This window comes from Cucumis sativus, chromosome 6 (assembly GCF_000004075.3).
Source record: "Cucumis sativus cultivar 9930 chromosome 6, Cucumber_9930_V3, whole genome shotgun sequence".
NCBI classification, from domain to species: Eukaryota; Viridiplantae; Streptophyta; class Magnoliopsida; order Cucurbitales; family Cucurbitaceae; genus Cucumis; species Cucumis sativus.
Window position 1 is genome coordinate 7,583,178 of NC_026660.2, and position 22,976 is coordinate 7,606,153.

A 22,976-nucleotide genomic window follows, 5' to 3' on the forward strand; every position below is an offset into this window, starting at 1 on the left:
AGTGATAAACTTTTATTATTAATACACTAACGTATATTATTTTATATTTTATATTTACAATTTATTTAAATGTTGTTATATATATTAGTACTTTGAATCTATTTGCTATTTCCAATGAAGAAGTCAATCATCCATATATTCTTACACTAAACAAATACTGAAAAACATAAAATAATTATTTTTTACATGTTTTCAAAATTCAAGTGAATTCTTAAAATATCATTGGGTTATCATTTGGTTTTTTAATTCTCTTTTTAAAGTTATATTTTCTTAAAACTATATTTTTTGGATTTATAACTTTTAAAAACTAAGCTATTTCTTACATACTTCTAAAACCAACCCAAAAATTTAGAACTAAAAAAAAAAAAAAAAAAGTAGATTTTTGAAAACTTGTTTTTATATTCACTAATTAATTCAATTTTCTTCAACGTTATACTGTTTTAGTCAAAATAGAAATTTAAAGCAAAGATTAATTAAGCACATAGTTAAAATAGAAATAATAATTGTCATGATCTTTTATATTTTTAGGTGGAAGGTTCCAATTTCCAACTTCCCATTGTTATACTAGAAAAGAAAAGAATCTCAGACACTTTTATATGTATTCTCTTTTAGCTTGCATTCTTAAAACAAAACAACCAAATACCAAGAACGTTGAGCACCAGAGAATCATCAGTAAGAAAATCAATTATATCTTACAAGAATCTACCAGAAAAGGCAAACATAAACACAAAGAAAAGAATATAATGAAGTAAAAAAATTAAAAGAAATAAATGGTGGCTTAGGCAAAGACAAAAGTCTTATTGTGCTATGGTTCAAAGTACAATGAAACAAGGTAAAGAACTTAGATAACAATCTTCCATGGGATTTAATCTCCTTAGTCCTTACTTTCAAACCAATCTCTTTCCTCTGATTTTATTCCCTGATCTCTTCTCATTCTCATTCTCACTATGGAATAAACTCATACTGGCAAGACCCATGACCTGCACCAAAATATTTCCTTTTTAACAACTTCCCTTTGTTCTTCCAAATTTGTTAAATGTTTACTCATGAGATATCATGACTTTTTTTTAAAAAAAACTAAATGATTATCAAACAAGATCTAAATAAATAAATAATCTCAAGTTTACATAGATTTCTTTTCTATTTGTCACAGTGAGAACATACTTGTACGATACCAACCAAAAATAAGTTTAGAGGATCATCTTATGATTTGGAGAGGTGAATAAAAAGATGGATTGTCTCCATTAACTACTTTTTAGTTTTTTCCATCTACTGTTTAGAAACAACTAATTTTCATTTCAATTATAAATGAGGATGAGTCTAGGGAAGAATTCATCTTGAAATAAATGGAAATGAGGATAAGATTTTCAGATTTTCAGAATTTCATGTTTATTTTCTGTGTATTTTTGCGACTTGCTAACTAAATAATAACAATACATTAAACTAATAAAGGTTCAGCTGAACAATGTTTGAGGCACTCGAGGTGATAAAGGATCAAAGTGGTTCTTTTGCCATAAAGCTTACTTTCTTATTATTTTAGTTGAGAATCAACATTGTTGATAAAAAAAATGAAGGAAATGGGATGATTCTCTCCATTGCTCGACAGACATCCAATCTTATTAACCTTTGAATCTTTTTATAATGATCTTTAACCTCTTTTCCCTTGAGTAAATAAGTATCACACAACATGCTGCTTCATGGCATGCACATGGGTTCAAAGTATTGTCTCAATAATGTAAGAAAAAGACAAATGCATGCAATGATGGCAAATCCCTTTGGAGCATTTTCTAGATAGTATAATCCAAAATAAACAGCAGCTGGGTAACTTTTGCAAGAAAGGAAGAGAATCATAAATTAGATATGGTAGACAGTAAAATGTAGCTTACTAGGATCAAGCTCTGTAATGATGGCAGCTCCTTTGAAGAAACAGGATCCACCTTGGTGCTTGAAACTCTGAAAGTAGTTATTGAAGGCAAATGAAGCATGGTCTTTCACTGTATTTGGGTTAAAGCAAGGCTGGTTTGGTTGGATGCTGCTGCAGTTAGCACCTCCTCTTCCACATGCCCAATCCAAAGCCATTTGTAATTCATCATCTGGGGTCTGCTCATCTGCTACACACCATTGCTCAAATTCCCCACCTAGACATTTTAACAAACGCTTGGTGGCCATATTCACATAAATAAATAATTTGGATTGGAAAAAATGGGAAACAAACTTCTCTGATGCCCCCCATCCATTGGTTGTGAAGAGAAAAGTTCATTAATTGGAAGTAAGCAATTATTTAGCTGCAATTTCAAATGGGTATTGGTTGTTACCTGTGTTTTGGTGAATTGTTGACAGTAACAGCAGAACGAGAAGTGTTTTAGTCAACAGAGCAACCATGGCAGAGAAAAAGAGAGGAAGACAGAGATCTATCTAAGTACAGAAAGTATAATGGCCACAAAATAGTGCGTTTTTAGACGCATCTGTCGACGAGCTAGCACATGGGATAATGTTTCAACTTATTGGATTTAATTACAATTAAAGTAAAATAATTGACTCCATATAAATATGAATTTGCTTCAAAGTAGGATTATGATAGGGTTATAGGTGGCTTAAATAGTTATGTTCATCGTGATTTGTAAGTGAAAACAAAATCCAAAAGAAATGCTTACAAACCTAAACAAAGGACAGATAAAGATGAATATAATATTGGCGAAATGAGGATTGGCAAATGGCATTGTTGGATGATATAATAAATTTACCTTCCACAGATGAGGGGGAGACTTTTAGTTTGACACTCATAAAAACATGGTCTATTCACCAGCTTGATGTGAAGAATTCTTTCCCACATGGAGATTCGAAGAAAAACTGTATATATGCATCAACCCATGAGTTTTTGGGATCTAAATCGTCCTAACATGTGTGCTTGTTGAAGTAGTCTCTTTATGGCTCAAGCAGGGTCCGGTGCATGATGCAACCTGTTGCTTATTTTGTTTCATCTCGTGGTTTTCAGCACAGCAGGTCTTATGGTTCTTTTTTTTGTTTATCACCATGATCAAATGTTATGTGAGACCCGTACCTAAGAAAAAATTTGACTAAGTGTTTAAGAGAAAGCGTTCTAGATAGGGTAAGGCGATAAGAAGTAGGCGTTTGGAGCTCCTAGCGAGATAAAGAGGAGGCGAGAAAGCTCAAGTCGCGACTAAGTTTCACAAACTAAAGACTAAGCGAGAAGGAGCAAGGAAACTTCTCGAAAATTTGCTAAATTTACTCACTGGGTCATGTGTAAGCTACGCTTCCACGTGCACCACTAAGAGTAGAAGCTGACAAATTATTAAGAGTTTAAGAATGACTAATAAATTTTGTAATTAGTATAAATTGGGGGTAAAGGTAGCTTATTAGGTGATGTTAGTATGAAAAATTGAAGAGAAAGCTAAGTGTTGAGGTGTTGCTGAAGTGGCTACGCTAGAAGAAGAGATGAAAAAAACAAATGAAGCTTAAGGAAACTAAATTTCCAAGTTTGTGTGTGTTTTCTTTGAAAGTATTTCGTATGTTGAAAGGTTTTCATTAAAGTCTTCGTTCATTTGAAAGGATGATTTTAAATATGAATGTTTCTAATGATATTAATATGAAAACCTTATGCAATGTTTCAAAGCATGCTTTATATGACATAAATGATTATGAAATGATGTTTAAATCATTAATATTATGTGCACATATGTTTAAACCATGCAATCCTTTTCTACATGGCTGCATTTACCTCTTTATGTGCACATAAGAGTTAGCTTAATAAAAGGAATGAGATTATGACTAATGTATGTTTATGTGAAATTAAATGACTATGCGATTTGGTTTGAACAAATGATGCTTATGAAAGGTATTTCATGAAAATGTTTCTTAAAACCTCACTAAATCTTTTAAATTTATGTTTTTAAGTTTCGCTTTCCAGATTTCAGACGTTTAAGGCTAAGGAAATAAAGATGAGAAGCTTGGTAGGCAAGAAGGGCTGGCAAGGTGTTTAGTTTGAAGTTGAAGTGTTCTTCTTATTCAAATTTTGGTTGAAGTGTTGTAAAGTTGGTTGTAGAATGCATAGTGTTAATAATAAAAGTTTAAGTCCTATTACTCCAATGTGTTAAAGTGTTATTATTGCTTAAAGTTTTTTTTTAAAAAAAGTTATAAGTTAAGTTAAAGATGTTGGAATAAATGGTAATGGTTTGTGTTTCTTCATGAGTACATGTATCATGAGTGGATACATCACTTCATAAAAATTAACAACTAAATTATAGAAAAAAGAAGATTTTTCAAATGGTCACGAATAAGTCTATAAATAAGTCATTTTCTATTTGGTTAAAAAAACATATCTTTTCTGTTATCCACAATCTTAACGTTCGGTTGATCCATAAAGTTTTAGACAGGGTGCTACTCTTAGAAGAAAGTTGATCTATTGTATATTGAGAGACAATTACTCTCAAAACTCAAGCACTATGGTAAATAAATTTGTTTTAAGAAGACAACGCAAATTTGTTGAAGTCAGATCTATAATGCATATATGAATTTATGTTTGTTGTGATGATAATATTGCTAACAAAAGAAGCAAAGTCTAAGGACCTCAATCTGAGTTTTTTGATGCTTAACGCGTTAAAATGCTCAAAGTCATACCTCTCTCGCATTGCCAATAAGAACGCGGGCGAAGCAAGGTGTGACATGTTATATGTGGATGGTATCATTGTGATAGCTTCCTCTAATGAGCTACGTCAATCAATTATGTCTCTTCTTAGCTTTGAGTTCGCAAAGAAAAACTTGGGTCGTGTAAATTACTTTTAGGTATTGTGGTTACTTGTGAACTATCGAACATAAGTACATCTGAGATTATTCAACGTGCTGCTATGTCTTCTTGAAAGTCTTCACGCACATCCCTCAACACTAAATCCAAGCTGAGTGCTGATAACAGTCCCAACTTTTGACAATCTATCTCAATATCCCAGCCTTGTGGAAGCTTTACATAGTACATTACCTTCAGACGTCCCAATATTAACTATATACTCCAACTTGTGCGTCTATCCACACATCATCCTCATGTTTTAATCACAAATTTGTGTTTTTTATGTTTTAGAGAAAGTTAAAATTTAGTATCTATAATTTGATAAAATCTTAAAAAACTATTTACGAAAATTTTATCAAATCATAAAAACTTGAGAGCACGATAACTCAACTCCAAGGCCAAATTTGTAACTTGGCATACTTTTTTATTTTTTAATCTGAGCAAGAATCTTAAACTTATGTGGTTCTCATCCTCAGAACTAAAAAGTAGACTAAGAGGCACATTCTCATGTAACAACCCTTTCAAGTGTTACCTGCATCCTGGATCTAAATCTCTATATACACCAAACCTCAACATTAGGTTTTAAACTGCACATAAAAGTACAACCAGTAAAGATAATCGAAGATGCAATAACAGTGATAAAGATGTGAATAGAGGATTTACAAAATATCAACTACCCCTTTACGAAACTGCAGCCTTACAGAAATGATTTACAAATATACATCAGAATATTACAGAAGTGACAACTACATAATTTAAGACAAATTCTTGTATACATAGGAATATACAATACTCTTCAAATATCAATGCTTGGAAACAGCAGCAGACATCTCTTCAAATATGAATTTTTCTGGTGTTTCTGATTATTAGAAGATATCATTAGCGTTCTGTTAAATCTGTCAGAGTGCATACAGCTAGTGAAAAATGTCAAATCATTTGGAGTCAGCTTGGAAAATGGTGATGATTCTATTATCCCCTATACACGACAAAGGAGGATTTCCATAAGCCATATCGGAGGAGACGAGAGCCATCAGGGTTCATAAATGAGTGATGTTGGCAAATCATAACATTTGAGTTTACCTACGTCAAATAAGGAATAGTGTAAATCATGCAGCCTTTCTTGTTTGGCAAATGGAAAATGAAAGGGCAGGTACTTACTGACAAGAGGTCAGGGTCATCTAGGAAGCCATTTGTTAGTTAATGGCCGTTGGAGCCATGAACCATGCATCGTTTGCACGACTTCCCTTTCGGCTTACACCTGCTGCTAAGACTACCCACTCATGGTTGTCATTCCTGAAACAAATAACAAAGAAGAGATCATTTAGGTGGTGAAAGAATAATGGAGAAGTTTCGAAGAACATGAAATGATGGTTTTGAACAAATAGGATAACTTTTAGGTGCCTATAATAACACAGAAGAAAAGGAACTTGCGGCGAAGTGCCATGGAAATAAATCTCGATTTCTCCACAAGATGAATTGCCCTTAATCTTAGAACTCAATGACACTGTACAACGTATAGAACAACGATTCATGAAAGGTCATACATGAATTGTCCTTAATCTGCTACTGGCGGTTGAATATATGTTGAAAAGAGTAGGAAGATTCATGAATAACTGAACTACAAAGTAAATTTTCAATCATACAGCAACGACATTGATGGTGCAGAAGGATGATTGCACTGGCACCCTACCCAAAAAAGACCAAAATTACGAATGAAATTTTGCACCTCTCATCAAGAAATAATATGTAGAGAAAACATGGACATTTACCACAAACTAAAAGATGAGAAGGACACGACCAGATTAACTCCATCCACCATCTGATAGCTGGAAAGAGTAGTCAGAAGATGGGCAGCCATGATCTGGAGCCACCCATCCTAGCATGAGAGTGACCTTTGGGTCAGAGAGGTAAGAAACAGTTATTGCTGCTGCATGCAATACCGTGTCAAGCAGTCTCAAAAAAACGTGCTACAGCCGAATAAAGTTGCTCCTCTTCAAATGGCTTAGCTACATAACCATCCATCCCACACTTCAGGCACTCCTCATTCATATCCTGAATTAAATCTGCCGTCATAGCAAATATTGGTGTGTGCCAATGGATCTTATTGTTCTCAATTGACACTTCTCCAGAGGTAATTTTCGCATTCACCCCACATTCTACAGCACGGACCTGTCTTGTAGCTTCATACCTGCATAATATTTGGTACACATCATGATATTACAGTCAACATGTTATATGGAAATTTAATTCTTTTTAAACAATGAAGTGCTCATTTGTTATTTTAAGTGAACGTCCCCTTATCAAACTACCCCGGAAAAACGAATGTTGGGGACTACATTGATCAAACTAGGTAGCTGAAAAAAGAAGCAATATGATAACACTAGTTCTAGCACCATATTGTAGTATTGATTGACAAGGCCACGTCGAAGAATATAACATCTGTTACTACTCCCAGGCAATATGGTGAGTCATAAAGAAAATACATAAAGGGCAGGAAGATATTACCCATCCATCTCAGGCATCTGGAGGTCCATGAAGCAAGCATCAAAGTTATGTGGAGGATTGAGGAGAGCCACAGCATCCTTTCCACATTTTACACAAGTTACAATGGCTCCATATTTTTTGAGTGCACCTTCTGCCACCCTTATGTTTACTGCATTGTCATCAACAACCAAAATATGCTTTTCTTTCAGCAGATTCCTAAGAGTAGATGGTTTTTTAATAATTACTTGATTCCTCTTCTCAATCCCAAAGGCTTCGCGGAAGCAACTGACCAATGCGTCTAACTGAAGTGGTTTACTTAAGACATTATTTACATGACCAGAAGATTTAAGTTCATTGTGCTCATTGGAGCTTTTGGGGGTTGCCAAGACAAAGAGCTTTGGACCATTCATCTGGACATCTGTCCCACTTCTATCCACATGCTCTTTAAACAAATGATGGAACTTGAGACCCATTTTCTTGTCCCAAATGTCTCTATCTATGAGAATCATGGCCAATTGTGTTGATGCTCTGTTGATTTTGAAAATCAAAATGCATTAGAATGACAATTAATTAACATGATATGGGAACAATACATCTGTTTTAGCCCTTTTTTAAATGTATTTTGACTGCAATATATTTTGTTAAGCCTTAGGATAACATTACGATAAATATACATACTTCCCAATGTGGAAATGGGACTTTAAAGTTGAACAACTACATGATGCCACATGCTCGTTAATCATTTATAAGATTTATAGAAGAAATATGCTGATCAAATCCGAAGCCCGGAGAAAATGGTTTAAATAGTAACCAACTAACCATGACCATAGCTAGACATAAAAAGCATTCTTAATAGATTCAGTGGATGTAATAGAATATTTATATCTAGTGAGTTGATCACCCAGGTTGCATTAAAAAATAAATCTTATTGAGCCTCCAATTGACCTATAGTGCCTCTTCCTACCCAAGAGTCAAGTTGGACACTCAATTTGAAAATTTTTCTTTGATGACATCATAAGATGAACAAAACTAATAAAACTTACCTTGTGTGGGAGGTATTGGATAGGTATTGATAAGCAGATTGTGCACTCAGAGTTATATCAACAGAAATCCCCAGCCTCTGCAGATGATATCTTGTGACCTCTGCTCGAATGCAGCTATTATCAATTATTAGTGCTCTTAGCCCCTGGAACTCTCTAACACCCACGTCATACTGTGGCTGCCTGGTATCCAAAATACTTGTTTCCCCTTTCTGGAAAGATACCGTAAATGAAAATGTGCTACCTATACCAGGCTCACTCACAAACCCAATCTCCCCATCCATGAGATCCACCAAACGTTTGCTAATACTCAATCCTATTCCAGTGCCACCATATGTCCGAGAAGTGGAACTATCAGCTTGCATGAAAGGAGTGAAAATTCGGCTTTGTGCATTTTGGGGAATCCCTACACCTGTATCCTCAACAGTCACGAGTATTCTAATCATTTTGGATTCTTCCACCACATCTGTCCTGCCGAACTTTTTGAAATCTTCCCAGCTTTTCCATCTATCCACCACAGGTAACCCACTGAATGTAGTGCAACTATTGTTTGATGTATCTCCAACAATATATGAGCCTTGTTTGAGCACAATGTCCATGAAATCAACTGTGGCTCTCACTTCATCAGCCAGATGCACTGAGACTAGTATGTGTCCCTTATTATGAGTAAACTGCATTAAAATCAGGATAAATTTGGCATCATTAAATTTAAGTTAAATCCGCAATCTAAAAGGATAAACTCAGCATCATGCTTTTGAACAGCATACATGGTTGAGTAATGGACTTCATGTCGAGCATCAATTTAAGGTGACTGTTAACCCTTGAATCAAAATCCCATTTAAGAAAACGTACCAATGCAGCATTTTAGTACACTGTAGTTTCAGTTGAAAAAGAAATATGGAACGTTTTGCAAGCAAAGGTTACAAGGGTTACAAGGTTCTATGAGTACATGTCCCAACAGTGGAAAAGGTAAAATTGGTCAAAAGGAAAGGTCAACCGATCACAACTAGCTTACAAATCTAATAGAAAATGGGATCTTGAAAATGCCAAATTTTGCCACTGCTAACATTATTACACAAGGGATCCTTAAAATATCAGGATAACAACCTAGCTCTACGTGTGTGTGTCTACCAAAGGGCCGCATACACTCCATGTTCGTGTAATGAGTAATATGTAGAACACTGGTAAGTTTAAGAACTAGAAACATCAAAATTGGTCATGGGAGCTAACATCACAAATTACAAAAGATAAATAAACAAAAAACGGAGTTACAAAAATGAGAAAAAAGAATGATCTACTATTTTTCTTTTTTCCATCTCAAATATGAGATGGCAGTCATCCAGCGTCATGGCATACTAATGATAACATTGGTAAGTAGTTGTAAGTAAAATCTGACCTTGAGTGAGTTTCCAACAAGATGAGTAATTATTTGACGGAAGCGTCCGTGGTCACCAATGACAACTTCAGGCACCAAGTCAGAAACATAAACAGCCAACTTCACATGCAAGGGAGGACAAAACAATTTAACGTAATGTATGATACCCCAAAAATCACATGAAGAAATCAACAAAATGAAATAAAAGAAATAAATTTACCAATTTACCTCAATTCCCTTTTCGTTGGATTTAAGTGAAAAAGGTGAGACCACTTTATCAACTATATCACGCAGATCAAAGGGTACAGATTCAAGTTCAAGACTTCCTGACTCTATCTTAGCTTGATCAAGAACCTTATTTATGAGCGATATCAAATCTTTTCCGCTCTCGTGGGCAGTTTGGGCAAAATCCAGTTGTTTTGAATCAAGGTTAGTGTCCATCAGTAATTTTAGCATGCCTAAATAGAGGAATTAAGCATTGTTATGCAAGATATAAATGTGAGATTCATAGTATTTACTTATCGATTTAGTAGCATTCATATTACCTAAAACACCATTCATTGGTGTTCTGATCTCATGGGATACTGTTGCCAGAAACTGCAAAAGACACTACTTTAGCGAACTTGAGAAACTCACTGTCTCAAAATAATGCAGTGGAATATTGAAAATACTGAGAGAAAGCACGTTCTATAATATTTGCAGTTTATGCACCTGTGATTTTGCCACATCAGCAGCTTCGGCAAGGCTTTTAAGATCCATCATCTTGTGATAATCATTCTCCACTTTTGCAATCCGACTTATAGCTGCATGAAAAATATGGCCAACCAGCAATGTAATGATTAGGACGCCTACAGATGAATTGATAGCTGTCCAAGGAGGTGGAGGTTTATGCTTGAATCTGTAACCAAAGGATATGCTTTAAGCTCATGAGAAGTCAAAAGTGATTTCGTGAAATTGGATCCACAGATAAACAACCATACAGACATGAAGTCAACACAGCAGGTGGGGACTTACCTACAATGCATCTCATGCCTTCTCAAAGGATCCCCAAAATCAAGTTTACTAATATGAAGTAGCCCAGTATCGGTAAAATCAGAACCATACATGTTAATGGGAGCAGATTCATTGGTTGTATCATATACATTCACAACAATTGTCTGCTTGCTAGCAAGCTGATGCAGAAGCTTTTCCACCAGTGAGGGGATATCATATGAGGCACCTAGATAGCTTTGAAGACATGAATCAAAGAAAAATAATTAGGTTCAGCTTGTTAACTATGATATGAAATTTTTAGGAACAGGTGCAGCAACAAGTTTCAAAGAAATAAAAGTACCCAACAGTAGCTTCAATACGCTGCTCAGGAGTAGCATCTAGTGGGAGGTCAGTGCTATAGACAGCAAATGTGAGGACCACTCCAAGGTGATTAGATTTCAAAAGTTTAAAAGGAGATGTCAGCACACCCTTTCCAGAAGCCCTAGCTCGCAAGATGTTCTCACGATCTTCCTGCATGACACGAGCATTATGTTAGTTAATCATTCAAGTGACTGAAATAGACACAGAAACTGTGCTCCAATCTTATACTATGCCCTCATTGCTCAGATAAGAAGGGTTGAGGGGACTCCATAAGGATTAACATATCAATGTCGATATTGACCAATCCTTAATATCAATGTCAGACTCTCCAAGTTTTGGATATATTGTGTTAGTATACCGCCTAACAAGAGGACTCAAGAACACAATAAACAACAGGAACACTAAAAGATAAGATTGTATGGAAATATATTGAAAACATGCTATAATATCATAAGAAAAATTAACAAGGCAACCCATACCTTTCAAGAGGGTTAGACTCTACCAAATTCCCTAATAAGGAAATCCAACAAAATTCTTCACACCCTTCCTCCCAACCCACTCCTTGGATTTACTAATTTGACCCTTCTAATAACCATACTAATTTTCAAATGATAATTGTCCTATTTTCATAACTAGGGTTCTTACCTATTAACCGTCAACGGATATTTTAACCCTTGCTCGAAAGTAAATGAATCATATATGATCACAGTCTTCCTATAGAGCAGTAGAGGATACAGCAGCATGGCAAAGCCTTAGAATTGGACATGAGGAATAGCTATCCTTCAATACCTAAATTACAAGACTTATTCTATTATTTAATTCGGTTCAAAACCATCACATAAGAACTGTTAGATGTGATGGTAAAACAAAGAAACAAGTCACTAAGAACTTTAATTCATAAATACTGCAAGTTGTAAAACCTAACAGGTGGAAACGAGAGCTTAAACATTGCCATTATCTGGAACAAAGAAATGACTTCACTTAAAGATTAGAGAATCAGCAAGAGATTATCAATTGGGTGATTTTATTTGTATCTCCTTAATTAGGAAAATAATTTCAAGGGTATGTTGTAGTAGTAATCTGAATCTAATTACACAATTAAGAGTATTTAACACACGAACCCGCCCTGGGGACTCACTTTTCCAGACATCATGTCGATAGAAACTATATGAGCTACTGTTTCTTGAGAAAATATGACAGGTGCATATTCATCTCGAATTGGTGCAGGTTCCAAATTTTCTGGATTACAATCTTGAACAAGAGTTTGGTCCTCTGTCTCCATTTTCTTTATTGTCCATCCATGCATCACCTCAAAATGCTCCCTTTCTGAGTGATTAACTTTCAAAGCATAAGCTACACCACTAGTCAGTGGTCTTTCAAAGGCTGTTCTTTCTGTATACTCACCAAATGTTTTCTGCAGAGAAAAGAATTCATAAATAATCAGCTAGACAGAAGACTCGTTAGAATGCAATCATAATTTTTTCGGTAAATTTGACTCCTTAAATTAACCAGATTGGAGCTTTTGCAACTCTTCATATAAAATGGTTGTGTACAGCACCACTATTTTGATATTCATATTTTCTGAGGAATAAGTGTTATATGAAGTTTTTTTTAATCATTAACTTCTACCAAAAGAAGCATGTTGGATGAATCAAGGGTCCTTCCGAAATAAAAATACAAGTTTGACCCATCTACTGGGAGATCCAAATTCCTACAACCAGTTCTTTCCTCAATTACAGTAGTCTATACTTTTACATTGAATTTTGTGTGAAAAAAAAAGTTATTTAATAAGAACCTTCAGCTTTCCATCAATATTGTTATCTTGGTAACAGTGCAACAAAAAGTTGCTAGTTTTTTATGCAAACAAATAAACTATTGATCAAATACGTGAAAATTTTAAAACTTAAAAATAATTATGAGAAATGTTCATCAAGGAAGGATTCCTGAAACCAGCTAAGTTGTCATGTTCACTAAAACTTCATTGGTGGTATAGAAACTATATGACAAAGGAGAAACAAAAGAAATGGCAAAAAGAAAGAGCATTGCCTGATCAATGGCAGAGGGCTGTTTTCCATGGTGGAAGGTAGAGGTAAGAACGGCCAATGCATGAACATGGTTCATGCTAACATTAAATTGGTCCTGCAACATCCGGGCTCGCTCATCACACATATTTGCAAGGGTTTCTTCTCTTCTCAAAATGGCTGTCTTGTTCAGGTACCGAAACAACCAAACGGACCCAACGATTCCAACTACAATAAATATTCTTAGAAGCACCTTCCGCCATTTCCCAGCTCCTTTAGGAGACTCTTTGACTTGTTGATGTTGCTTTCTTCGTAGTAAGACCCACTGTTGATGATCCAATGGCTGATTTGACTTTGGATGTTTCTTGTTCCACAATTTTAGATGGAAACCAGATATTTTCTGGAACACTATCACTTCAAGGAGAACGCAAAAACATCCAATCAACAAACTAGAGAAATTCTTCAAGTGCTTTCTTAAAAGGCAACTTAGCACTCCTGCCTGTTCAGTTATCTGATAATGCCCACAGAAGCAAGATTAGTCAGCAACGCACAAATATTATTCACGGACATAATTCTTTTGCACTTGCCAGTGTTTTGTTAAGCATAAGAACTAAAGGTTGATGCATTTAATCTAATATCAAAAGATAAGGATAAATGAACAAACAAACTAAGGTGTATTACATTAATTCCCTACCATGGATAACAATCATAATAAAAATAATTTAAAAAATAGATCTTTAAGCGTTGCCTGTTGGGAAAGATGAAATTTTCAAGACTAGTTTTCGGACACAGAAAACTACATTTACAAATTTCAATATAAAAACTTATCTACCTTTCTACAAAGCTGATTTCCAGTAGAGAGTAAAGAGACGGATAAATTTGTAGCAAATGGAACAGTTATGTTATCAGAGAATAATTGGCTGGAATTTTCAGTGATCTTCTTAGTTGGGATTGGGCACTCCCCAACATTGGAATCTTCACTTCCTTCAGCCCATACATATTCTTTGTGCAAACCTTGTTCCCAGTACAGTAACCTTAGGGCACAGGCAATTCCATTCAACTGTGATGTGTCGGATCCAAAATCATTGGTGCAACCAATGGATGACATCTGCAACAAACATAATCTAATGTAAACCTTTCAATGCAGTTATTTTCTTATCATTCTCCCGTTACATGACTTGGGATAGACGTGAAGGACTCGTATGGTATGTATTTATGAAGACGGAACTGGTAATATGATTATAACCCATACATGGATAGATTTGTCAATTCTATAACACATAAAGCTTGATGTTTCCTAGTATATGACCCCATTTTATGACGCTTAGAAGTGTTCTCAATGATTTCTACCCCACTTAATTTGATGAATTCATTCAAATAATCATAAACAGCCTGCTTCAAACTACGAATTCAACAATCCCCAGGTGTTTTACATAGTCCCAACTCCAAATTTGAAAATAAATGGGAAAAGAAGAAAAGAACATCGATGTTGCATCTATGGCACGCAACTTCAGCGATAATCATTGGATCCCAGCTGATATAGTTTGCCAATGATAGGAGAAATATACACATAATAGTGCTCGAGAGAAAGCATCACTCGAATCAAAAGATCAAGGAATTGAGCTAGAAGAAAACTTACTCGATCTGAGTCAGATAACAAGGAAGCTAAAGCTTGAAGCTGATTCTTGCTTACATTAAAATGCCGCAGCAAAGTTCGAGTTTCTTCGTCGAACAAGTTCGAGGCCTTCTGTTTAGTTCCATTATTCACATTATACCAACGAAAGGAAAACCAACTGCTCAAAACGATAATTAGAACAAAAATCCGATGACAGAGAAGCTTCTTCTTCCATTTCCCGGTAGAATTTAACAAACCCAGATGTTCCTTAGCCTTCTTCAGCTTAAATCCAGCTGGAAATTTCCCGTTAGCACTAGAGAACTTGCAGCTCAAAGACATCCTCAGTAAGTACCTAGAGAGCTTGAGAAAAACCCCAGCTCCACCAGAGCAACCCCTCCACATAAAACTCCGCCACCGGAACACAACAATACAAATTCAACTAGGAAGTCACAAATTAAAGAAATAACGCCGATTCGTCACTGACCCTTCTCATCAAACTCAACATTTACTACAAATCCGCTTGAAAACCTTGAAACAGGAACTAATTATTAATCAACAACCAAAAAGAACCCCGTTCTGTCCTCCAAGTTCTGTGCAGAACTTGAATCCATAGAAATCACTGGCAATAATCGACTAAAAGCTTCATACGAATCATGTTGGCAACAAACTGTATAAAACCCACTCGCTGGTCGAAGCTGTAAAGAGATGTGAAGAAGTATTGGCCCTTTTCTTCTCCGTTTTTCGTCTACTTCTCGTGAGTGGAAGTAAAAACCCAGTTGGGTGATGGCAGAATTTAACTGGAATCAATGATAGGATGGTGGGGAAGGGTAAGTGCGAGGAAGGGGAAGGGGAATTTTTCTTTTTTTTTTCAAAGAGGGTTAAACCCAGTTGGTTCCTCCATAATTATAACAACTGGAATCAATGATCAGATAGTGGAAAAAAGAAAAGGGAAAAAACCCAAAACCAAAATAAAGAAGAAGAAGAAGAAAAAAAAAAGTATCCCCTCTCTTTTTTCTCTCTCTTGTTCTCTATCTCAAAGTGGGTACATCATTATCTCATCATCCAGTGAAGAACGTTAAGCAAAAGCAAACAAAAGCTATGATCAAACAAAATCAACCCACTTAACAACAGATTTATTCAATTTTAACTTTTAAGAACAGAGAAAGGAAAAAAAAAAAAAAACAGAATCCCCTCGACTTTGGCAAAATTTCTTCAAATGGGTTATGGTATTTTGGGTTGCTTTTCTTTTTTTTTTTTTTTTCTTAGCTGAGTGAAAGCTCCCCCTCTCAGCTAATAGGCCTTAGAAGCAGAGCAAGCCGCAGCCCCATCATAGCTTTATTATCCAAAAAAAAAAAAAAAAGAAAGAAAGAAAGAAAGACCTTTCAAACTCGTTTTTGTTCGCCCTCTGCGTCATTTTCACTTTTCCTTTTATTTCTTTTCTTTTTTATTTGGAAGAGTTTGAAAGAGACCGCACCATTTTTTTCCCTCAGTGATTAAAGATGATGGAATTTGTATTCTACCGCTGCATTCTGCAGGCTTACAGATTCACACTTTTATTCTTATTAATTCTTATTAATTATATAATTCAGTAATTAATTGACTACCTCTCTCTTTCACTAACAATTTTCCAAATTTTAGTTTAAATTTAACTAATAATTTTTTAGTTTTTACTCAATAATAATATTAGTGGTTTTATTTAGGTGAATTTATAAAAATCACCTGGAATCTTTCATTTATAACGTTGAAACAACCATCCCATGCCTAACTAAAAGTTGGTGGGGTGAATTAATTATAAATACTACTCTATTATGTTTTCTATTTCTTACTTCTTTTATCTTTTATTCTTTATTATTGTAAACATTAATTTGAAACAATAATTATTAGAACTCATACTAAAATAGTATCTACATCAAATATTAAATGTTAATTATTATTCTATCCATTATAATAACTCATTCAATTAACTTAAACAAGTATTTTTATTTTAATCACACTAATCTTATTTTTATTTTTTAACCAATCATAAAAAAGTGTATTGACAAATAAATCAAGTATTTTTATTTTAATCACACTAATCTTATTTTTATTTTTTAACCAATCATAAAAAAGTGTATTGAAAAATAAGTTTTTGTGTATGAAAAATATTTCGTATATATTGAAATACACTAATCTTTCTGCAATCGACTCAAATGTTTATTCATAAATTGTCACATGAAAACTTTTTTCTTATTATTTCTATAAACGATATGTTTTTATAGTTTTACGATGAAAATGTGCGCATCGAGATGAGTACAGCAACATGCTACACCTAGAAACTACTATGTTTTTGTAACAAATTTTAGTACATACACAAATAAATTTGAGTGGGTAGAGTTAAAAAAAATCATAAATGGAAAAACAAGATCGTGAGCATTGAAATCAAATGTGGGATACCAACCATATGTATGGTTCACACATTATACGTATACATAAATATTTTTAAACTTCAAAAAATTAAAATAAAACTTTTCAAATTTTACAACCTTAGTTAACCTAATCATTATATATATATATATATTTGATAATTTAATTGATTCGGTTTAATTGATTCGGTTAATGTAACTATTATCTTTTTATAACTTAAATAAAGTAAAATAGTTAGTCACATTTTTCCATTTTATTTATTTTTACTTTCAAAGCTCTTAAATGTCTACTAAAATTACCCATTAAATGGAAGAGTTCTTTTTTCTTTTCTCAGTAAAACTTAAAACAGAGTCATGACTCATAAAAACATATTTCTAAAGTAGATGGTATATATCACATGAGATATACAATGAGTTAAATTGTCCTTCACTCAAGTAACTTTTGTAAAATTTTATTCGAAAAAAAAAATTGTTTTACAGGATAAAAATATTAAAAAGAAAAGTAAAATTTTGAATACCACTATAAACTTAGACATCTATCAATGTTTATCACTTTACTATTTATGATCGTGGTAATAAATGTTTATTTGAGAGAACCAATATGAAAAATAAAAATTTCTATATTTATAAATAAGTAAAAAAGTTATTGAAAATGAATATGTTGGGATGGTGATAGTAATTAAATATTTGTTAAGAAATTAAATAATGCAAGCTACGAGCGTAAGAACCCTCTAGAAGGGTTGTATGTGAGTGAAGGAGATAAAATAGAGAGTAGGATAAGATTCTCAAATTACCTGTCTCATTAAAAATAAAATTTTGGAATAAATGAATATTATGTTGGATGTATGACAAAACCCACCAATGTTCTAATATTTATAAATATATATATATAGAAAAATATTACACTCCCTAATTAATAATTAATCTATTTAAAGCATCACACCAATTTTATTCTTTTACTACAATATTGTTTTAGAAACTTGGTATCATTATTACATTTTTTTAAAAAAAAAAATTAACAATGAAAATTCATATCCTTATTTTGAAGTTTTGCTTTTATACAACATATGTTTGGTTATGGTGGTTGATACATCAAAATCATATATAAAAAAACGTAGAATAAATGTCAATGTGTACACGTTACCTATAATATTAAATTGAGTGTGTTTGCTTTGCTATTTTTGATTTAAGATTAAAGAGGTGAGGGCATTTTGGGAAACTTTTAAAAGAAATGGCTCACACTTTTTTATATAATAAGCAATTATAATAAAAGAAAAAAAAAAGGTTCAAGTGGGTTTAAGATAATATTTGACCTTATAAATAAAGCTTTTATGAAAATAATTGTGATTAAATAATAAAATGAGATGTTAGGTGTAATTTGTTTTATCTTTTTTTTTTTTTTTTGATAAAAAAAGAATAATAATTGATGAGTTTATTGTACTAAAAAAAACACAAAGGAAACAAAAATGTCTAACTTTGCATGTGGTATTTGTGTCAGGGTGTGTATATGAAATTCCAAGAAATTTGTGTTGGAGAATAAATGGAACATGTACAATTAAACAATTTCATTAATTGCAATTTGGCCCACTTTCAATGGGTGAAAAGAAATTTCAGCTTTTGTGTGGGACATTTTTGGGTTCAATTTTCAGTGGCAAACTTCAAATAATTATTTAATTACTTCAAATCACATCTTTCTCTCATCCCTCAATTTTGTTTTCTCTTTTTCTTTTTGCTTCCCTTATAAGGTCTATTTTGGTTCTTCTTCAACTTCCATCTTTATTATATTTCAGTTTCTAACCTTTTAAAACCATTGTTTTACTCACTAAACCTTCAAAAACAATTATTTTTGTCTTTTACCTTTTATTTTATTTACCTTTCAAATGTTTCCAATATAACAATTACATCTACGACACAATCTAAAAAAACTTTACAAACATATCAAAATTTAGATTAGATTTTCAAAGTTTATATTCATAAAAGACCATGTTGCGTAAGTGATAAACTATATTGTTGGTAGGAATTTATGAACAGTAAAATCTATCATTGATAAATTTTCTGCAATTTTCTATAAATTTTACTATGCACTTAATTATTACTATGTTGGCAAGAAGAATGACAAAATAAGATATTTACTTTGGATAAGTGAACTTTATTTTTAAATTGATAAAATAGCAAAACAGAAGAATCTAAAGAAAAAAAAATAGATGAAGCAATGTTTTAAATAACTCTACCCAAGGGAAAAACTTGAATTGGTTCAATAAACCCTAAATAGCCTATAATTAAATAAAGCATCACACACATAATTAAAATCTATGAAAAATCTAATTTCCTCCCAAAGAGTAAAAGATAACACATATCACCATAGAAGCTCCATCTAAGCTTTGCAAAATGTTCCATTTCCTTCGAATTGGGCAGAAATTGAGAACTTTCCATTAATTTCACATTTTGAAATCCTAGAAAATTTTGAAACGTTTTTCGATTGCATCTCCAATATCTTTCGTTGCCTATCTTTAGTGATTGTTCCATCGAAAAGTTCCAATATCTTCACTGAAAACTTCCCATTTAATTTCACTGCGATTGTTCCTCTATCTTCCACGATTGTTCCGTTACCTATCTCCGATATTTTAAAGTACTTCATACGTGCCCTAACTTCGTCCATTAACTTTGTCCACTTGAAAATCTTCAATCATTTACGAAAAGGATTCATCCCTTAACTTTGTCCACTTGAAAATCTTCAATCATTTGCAAAAGGGTCCATGAACTTCATCCGCTCAAATCGGTGAGTTCTTCGAGTTCTTCATACATTATAGATTTTTTTGAGCTCTTAATTGGCTAAAAGGTAATAATCAGCCATCACAAGTAATGATAGATGATGTACCATAAAGAAAGCCTTCGATGAAAATCGCAACACAAAAAAGAAAACGTCTAGTGAAAATAAACGTGAATATTAACGTTACCAAAAAACACAACATCTCAAAATAATTATTCTAGTTTGACTCTAATGAAAATAAAGGTGAATATTAACGTTACAATTGACACAAGAAAATAATTTTAAAAAATAAAAAATCAACAAAAATAAGTGGATAATACTAGTTAGCATGACTTTAGGAGATGATAAAAATTATAATTTTTATTTTTATTTAAAATATCTATTATCAATTATTTAATAAATATTTTGGAATATAAAATATGTGAAATGTTGAATTTATGTGCCATTATTTTAGGAGCATGAGGTAAAATTTGAATTAAAATTGACGATTTTAGTGGAGGATATAAAATCTAAATTCAAATTGTTATTAAAAATATGAATTATTATTTAATAATATTTTATAAATAATATGAAATATAAAGAATCGAAAACGATTAAGTTTATCTTGGCCATTATTTTAGGGGTATGCTCTAAAATTTGAATTCAAATGGTTCTTAAACATATCTATCATGAATTACAGAAATAAATTGTTAATTAATTGATTTATAAGAATTAAAAAATATTAAAATATTAATAAAAAATTCCTTTTCTACCTTACAGAAATAAATGTTAATTAATTGGTTTAAATCCTAGGAATGGTAGAAATTACAGTCATATTTTTAGGATATTTGTGCAATCTTATCGAGCAAGAAAATATCATATTTAGTTAATATTTACCAAAGCTAAATGTTGTTTGCAAATACAATGTATTCGTGAATCTGTGGTATTCTACCTCATTTTTTGAACTATGCAAATAGACTCCATAAGAAATGAATTGTCCTATATAAAGGGATACAATCAGGGAAACTGTTCACAAAACCCCACAAATTAACCTCCAAAATTTTAAAATCTTAATAAAATAAGATAATTATGTCAAGAAAAATACCTAAATTTGGGAGTATCATAATGATCCTCAAATATGTGGGGAGTTCTCTAACTTGTAAATCAATTAAAATATACTATATTTTTAAAATAAGATTTATATTGTAGTCAGTCGCATATTCCAACTTATTCGAGAATGTATTTAATAGTGTTACATTTTAAATTAATTATAAATAAGTTGAAAATAATTGTGATTTAATAATAAAATGAGATGTTAGGTGCAATTTGTTTTTGTTTTTCTTTTATAAAGAAAAAAAATCATAATTCCAATATCTTCACTTAAAACTTCCCATTTAATTTCACTGCGATTGTTCCAATATCTTCTACGATTGTTCCGTTACCTATCCCCAATATTTTAAAGTTCTTCATACGTGTCCTAACTTCGTCCATTAACTTTGTCCACTAACTTTGTCCACTTGAAAATCTTCGATCATTTACAGAAAGGATTCATCCATTTAACTTTGTATGTTTGAAAATCTTCAATCATTTGTAGAAAAGATTTGTCCATGAACTTCATCCGCTCAAATCAATGAGTTCTTCAAGTTCTTCATACATTAGAGATTATTTTGAGCTCTTAATTCGACAAAAGGTAATGATAGAGGATGTACCATAAAGAAAGCCTTCGACGAAAATTGGAGTGTCTTTGCAACTTGTGCATTCACCAGTTGTCCATCCTTCTTTTTGTTTGCTTTAATCCATAATGCAACCCTTGTGACCGAAGTTGGATCTGAACTACTATTTTTTCTACAAAATGAAATTTATACCATGAAACCGCATACGGTATGGAAGCAAAATTGAAGTACAGTAACGACATTTACCATCTCTTCAGCTAAACGAGCATACCCTTTTCTACTACATGTATGTGAAAGTTATGTTTTCTTCCTGGCTTTGTATTTTTCACTTTTCAACTACTCAAATAAAAGACATTCATATATATTCATACAAATTAATAATAAGAAAATGTAAGTGTGTACATTTTGAAGTAGACATTTACATACCTTGAAAGTTTTCCCTAGTCTTTTCACTCACAAAGTCCATCCAATCATCTACAGATTGCAAATTATGCTTCAACACTACATCCTTTGTTAGGACATCTTGAATTTGTTTTACTAAGCAAGATTTTCCAGCCCTCCCCATCCACCCATCTTTGGAAAAAAAAACTTTTTTTTTTTTGGCAATCTTCAACATTGTACCTTGAGTAAAGTATAAAATAGTTAAAAATTAAATGTAATGAACTTATTAGAGAAAAATAAATGTGCCTTCAATCTAAGCTTTTTAAGTGAAATAAAGTAACTTAATACCTGGATAGATTTCCATAACACTGTTTTCAATCTTATTGGTAGTTTTAATCAATTCTCTAGATTCACTGGTACAACTTTCCTGATTAATAGACTAAGAAAAGAAGCTAATCATATCAGTTCATCACCAATGGGTTGTCCATATTTGTTGAAAACAAGGTTCATTGTTGATTATTTTTTAGCGACTATTGTCTTCACTTTTGTAGGTTTTTTTTTTTTTTTTACAAAGTTGTCATTTCAAATAAGTGTTCATTGACAACACGATCCTCATTTTCAAGTCCATTTACATTAGAAGTTGTTGCTTGCCTACAAATTGCCAATTTTGTTCGAGTCATCGATGAGTATGGATGGTAAGAATAAATAGAATAAATCGAATAACTCGACAACTCAAACTATCCAACTCATATTATATGGTTTGGATTGGGTTAGTTTAAAATGTGGGTTGGATCGAATTGAAAATTTTGGTTTTTTTGGGTTGAAAATTTTGATTCAACCAAACCCAGCCCAAATTAATAATATATGTATTTATATATTTTTTATTATTTATTTAATATTTGGAATGTTGAACTTTTATGGATGTTTGAAACTTTGAATTTATGGATGTTTGAATTTTTGGATGTGTGTATTTATCGCTATGACAGGTACAACAATTTTAAACTTTACAAATATTAGGAATGAAAAAAACAATACAACCCGATAACCCAACCCTTAAAATATGAGTTTGATTGGGTTAGGTT

At 32.7% G+C, this 22,976-nt stretch overlaps 2 protein-coding genes across 5 annotated transcripts; both read right to left on the minus strand.

Moving 5' to 3' along the window:
* Nucleotides 1–628: 628 nt before the first annotated feature.
* On the minus strand, nt 629–2,897 carry LOC101221531 (glucan endo-1,3-beta-glucosidase 4). 2 transcript variants are annotated; one of them, XM_031886740.1, is made up of 3 exons: nt 2,745–2,897; nt 1,887–2,138; nt 629–980 (listed from the first exon to the last, which is right to left on the minus strand). In XM_031886740.1, the coding sequence occupies exons 1-3, from the start codon at nt 2,782–2,784 to the stop codon at nt 946–948; spliced, it is 327 nt and encodes a 108-aa protein (XP_031742600.1). In that variant the 5' UTR covers nt 2,785–2,897; the 3' UTR covers nt 629–945. The 2 variants fall into 2 exon arrangements, with proteins under 2 accessions (XP_031742600.1, XP_004140010.1); XM_004139962.3 differs by lacking the exon at nt 2,745–2,897 and adding an exon at nt 2,316–2,579.
* Nucleotides 2,898–5,401: 2,504 nt separating this feature from the next.
* On the minus strand, nt 5,402–15,867 carry LOC101221294 (histidine kinase 2). 3 transcript variants are annotated; one of them, XM_011658580.2, is made up of 16 exons: nt 14,714–15,867; nt 13,907–14,182; nt 13,100–13,585; nt 12,192–12,467; nt 11,034–11,203; nt 10,715–10,927; nt 10,412–10,598; nt 10,246–10,297; nt 9,929–10,158; nt 9,722–9,820; nt 8,329–8,996; nt 7,307–7,813; nt 6,571–6,989; nt 6,346–6,487; nt 5,960–6,094; nt 5,402–5,881 (listed from the first exon to the last, which is right to left on the minus strand). In XM_011658580.2, the coding sequence occupies exons 1-13, from the start codon at nt 15,089–15,091 to the stop codon at nt 6,746–6,748; spliced, it is 3,786 nt and encodes a 1,261-aa protein (XP_011656882.1). In that variant the 5' UTR covers nt 15,092–15,867; the 3' UTR covers nt 5,402–5,881; nt 5,960–6,094; nt 6,346–6,487; nt 6,571–6,745. The 3 variants fall into 3 exon arrangements, with proteins under 3 accessions (XP_011656882.1, XP_004140009.2, XP_031742471.1); XM_004139961.3 differs by lacking the exon at nt 6,346–6,487 and having other exon boundaries at nt 14,714–15,866; XM_031886611.1 differs by lacking the exons at nt 6,346–6,487; nt 13,907–14,182 and having other exon boundaries at nt 14,714–15,866.
* Nucleotides 15,868–22,976: the final 7,109 nt, after the last annotated feature.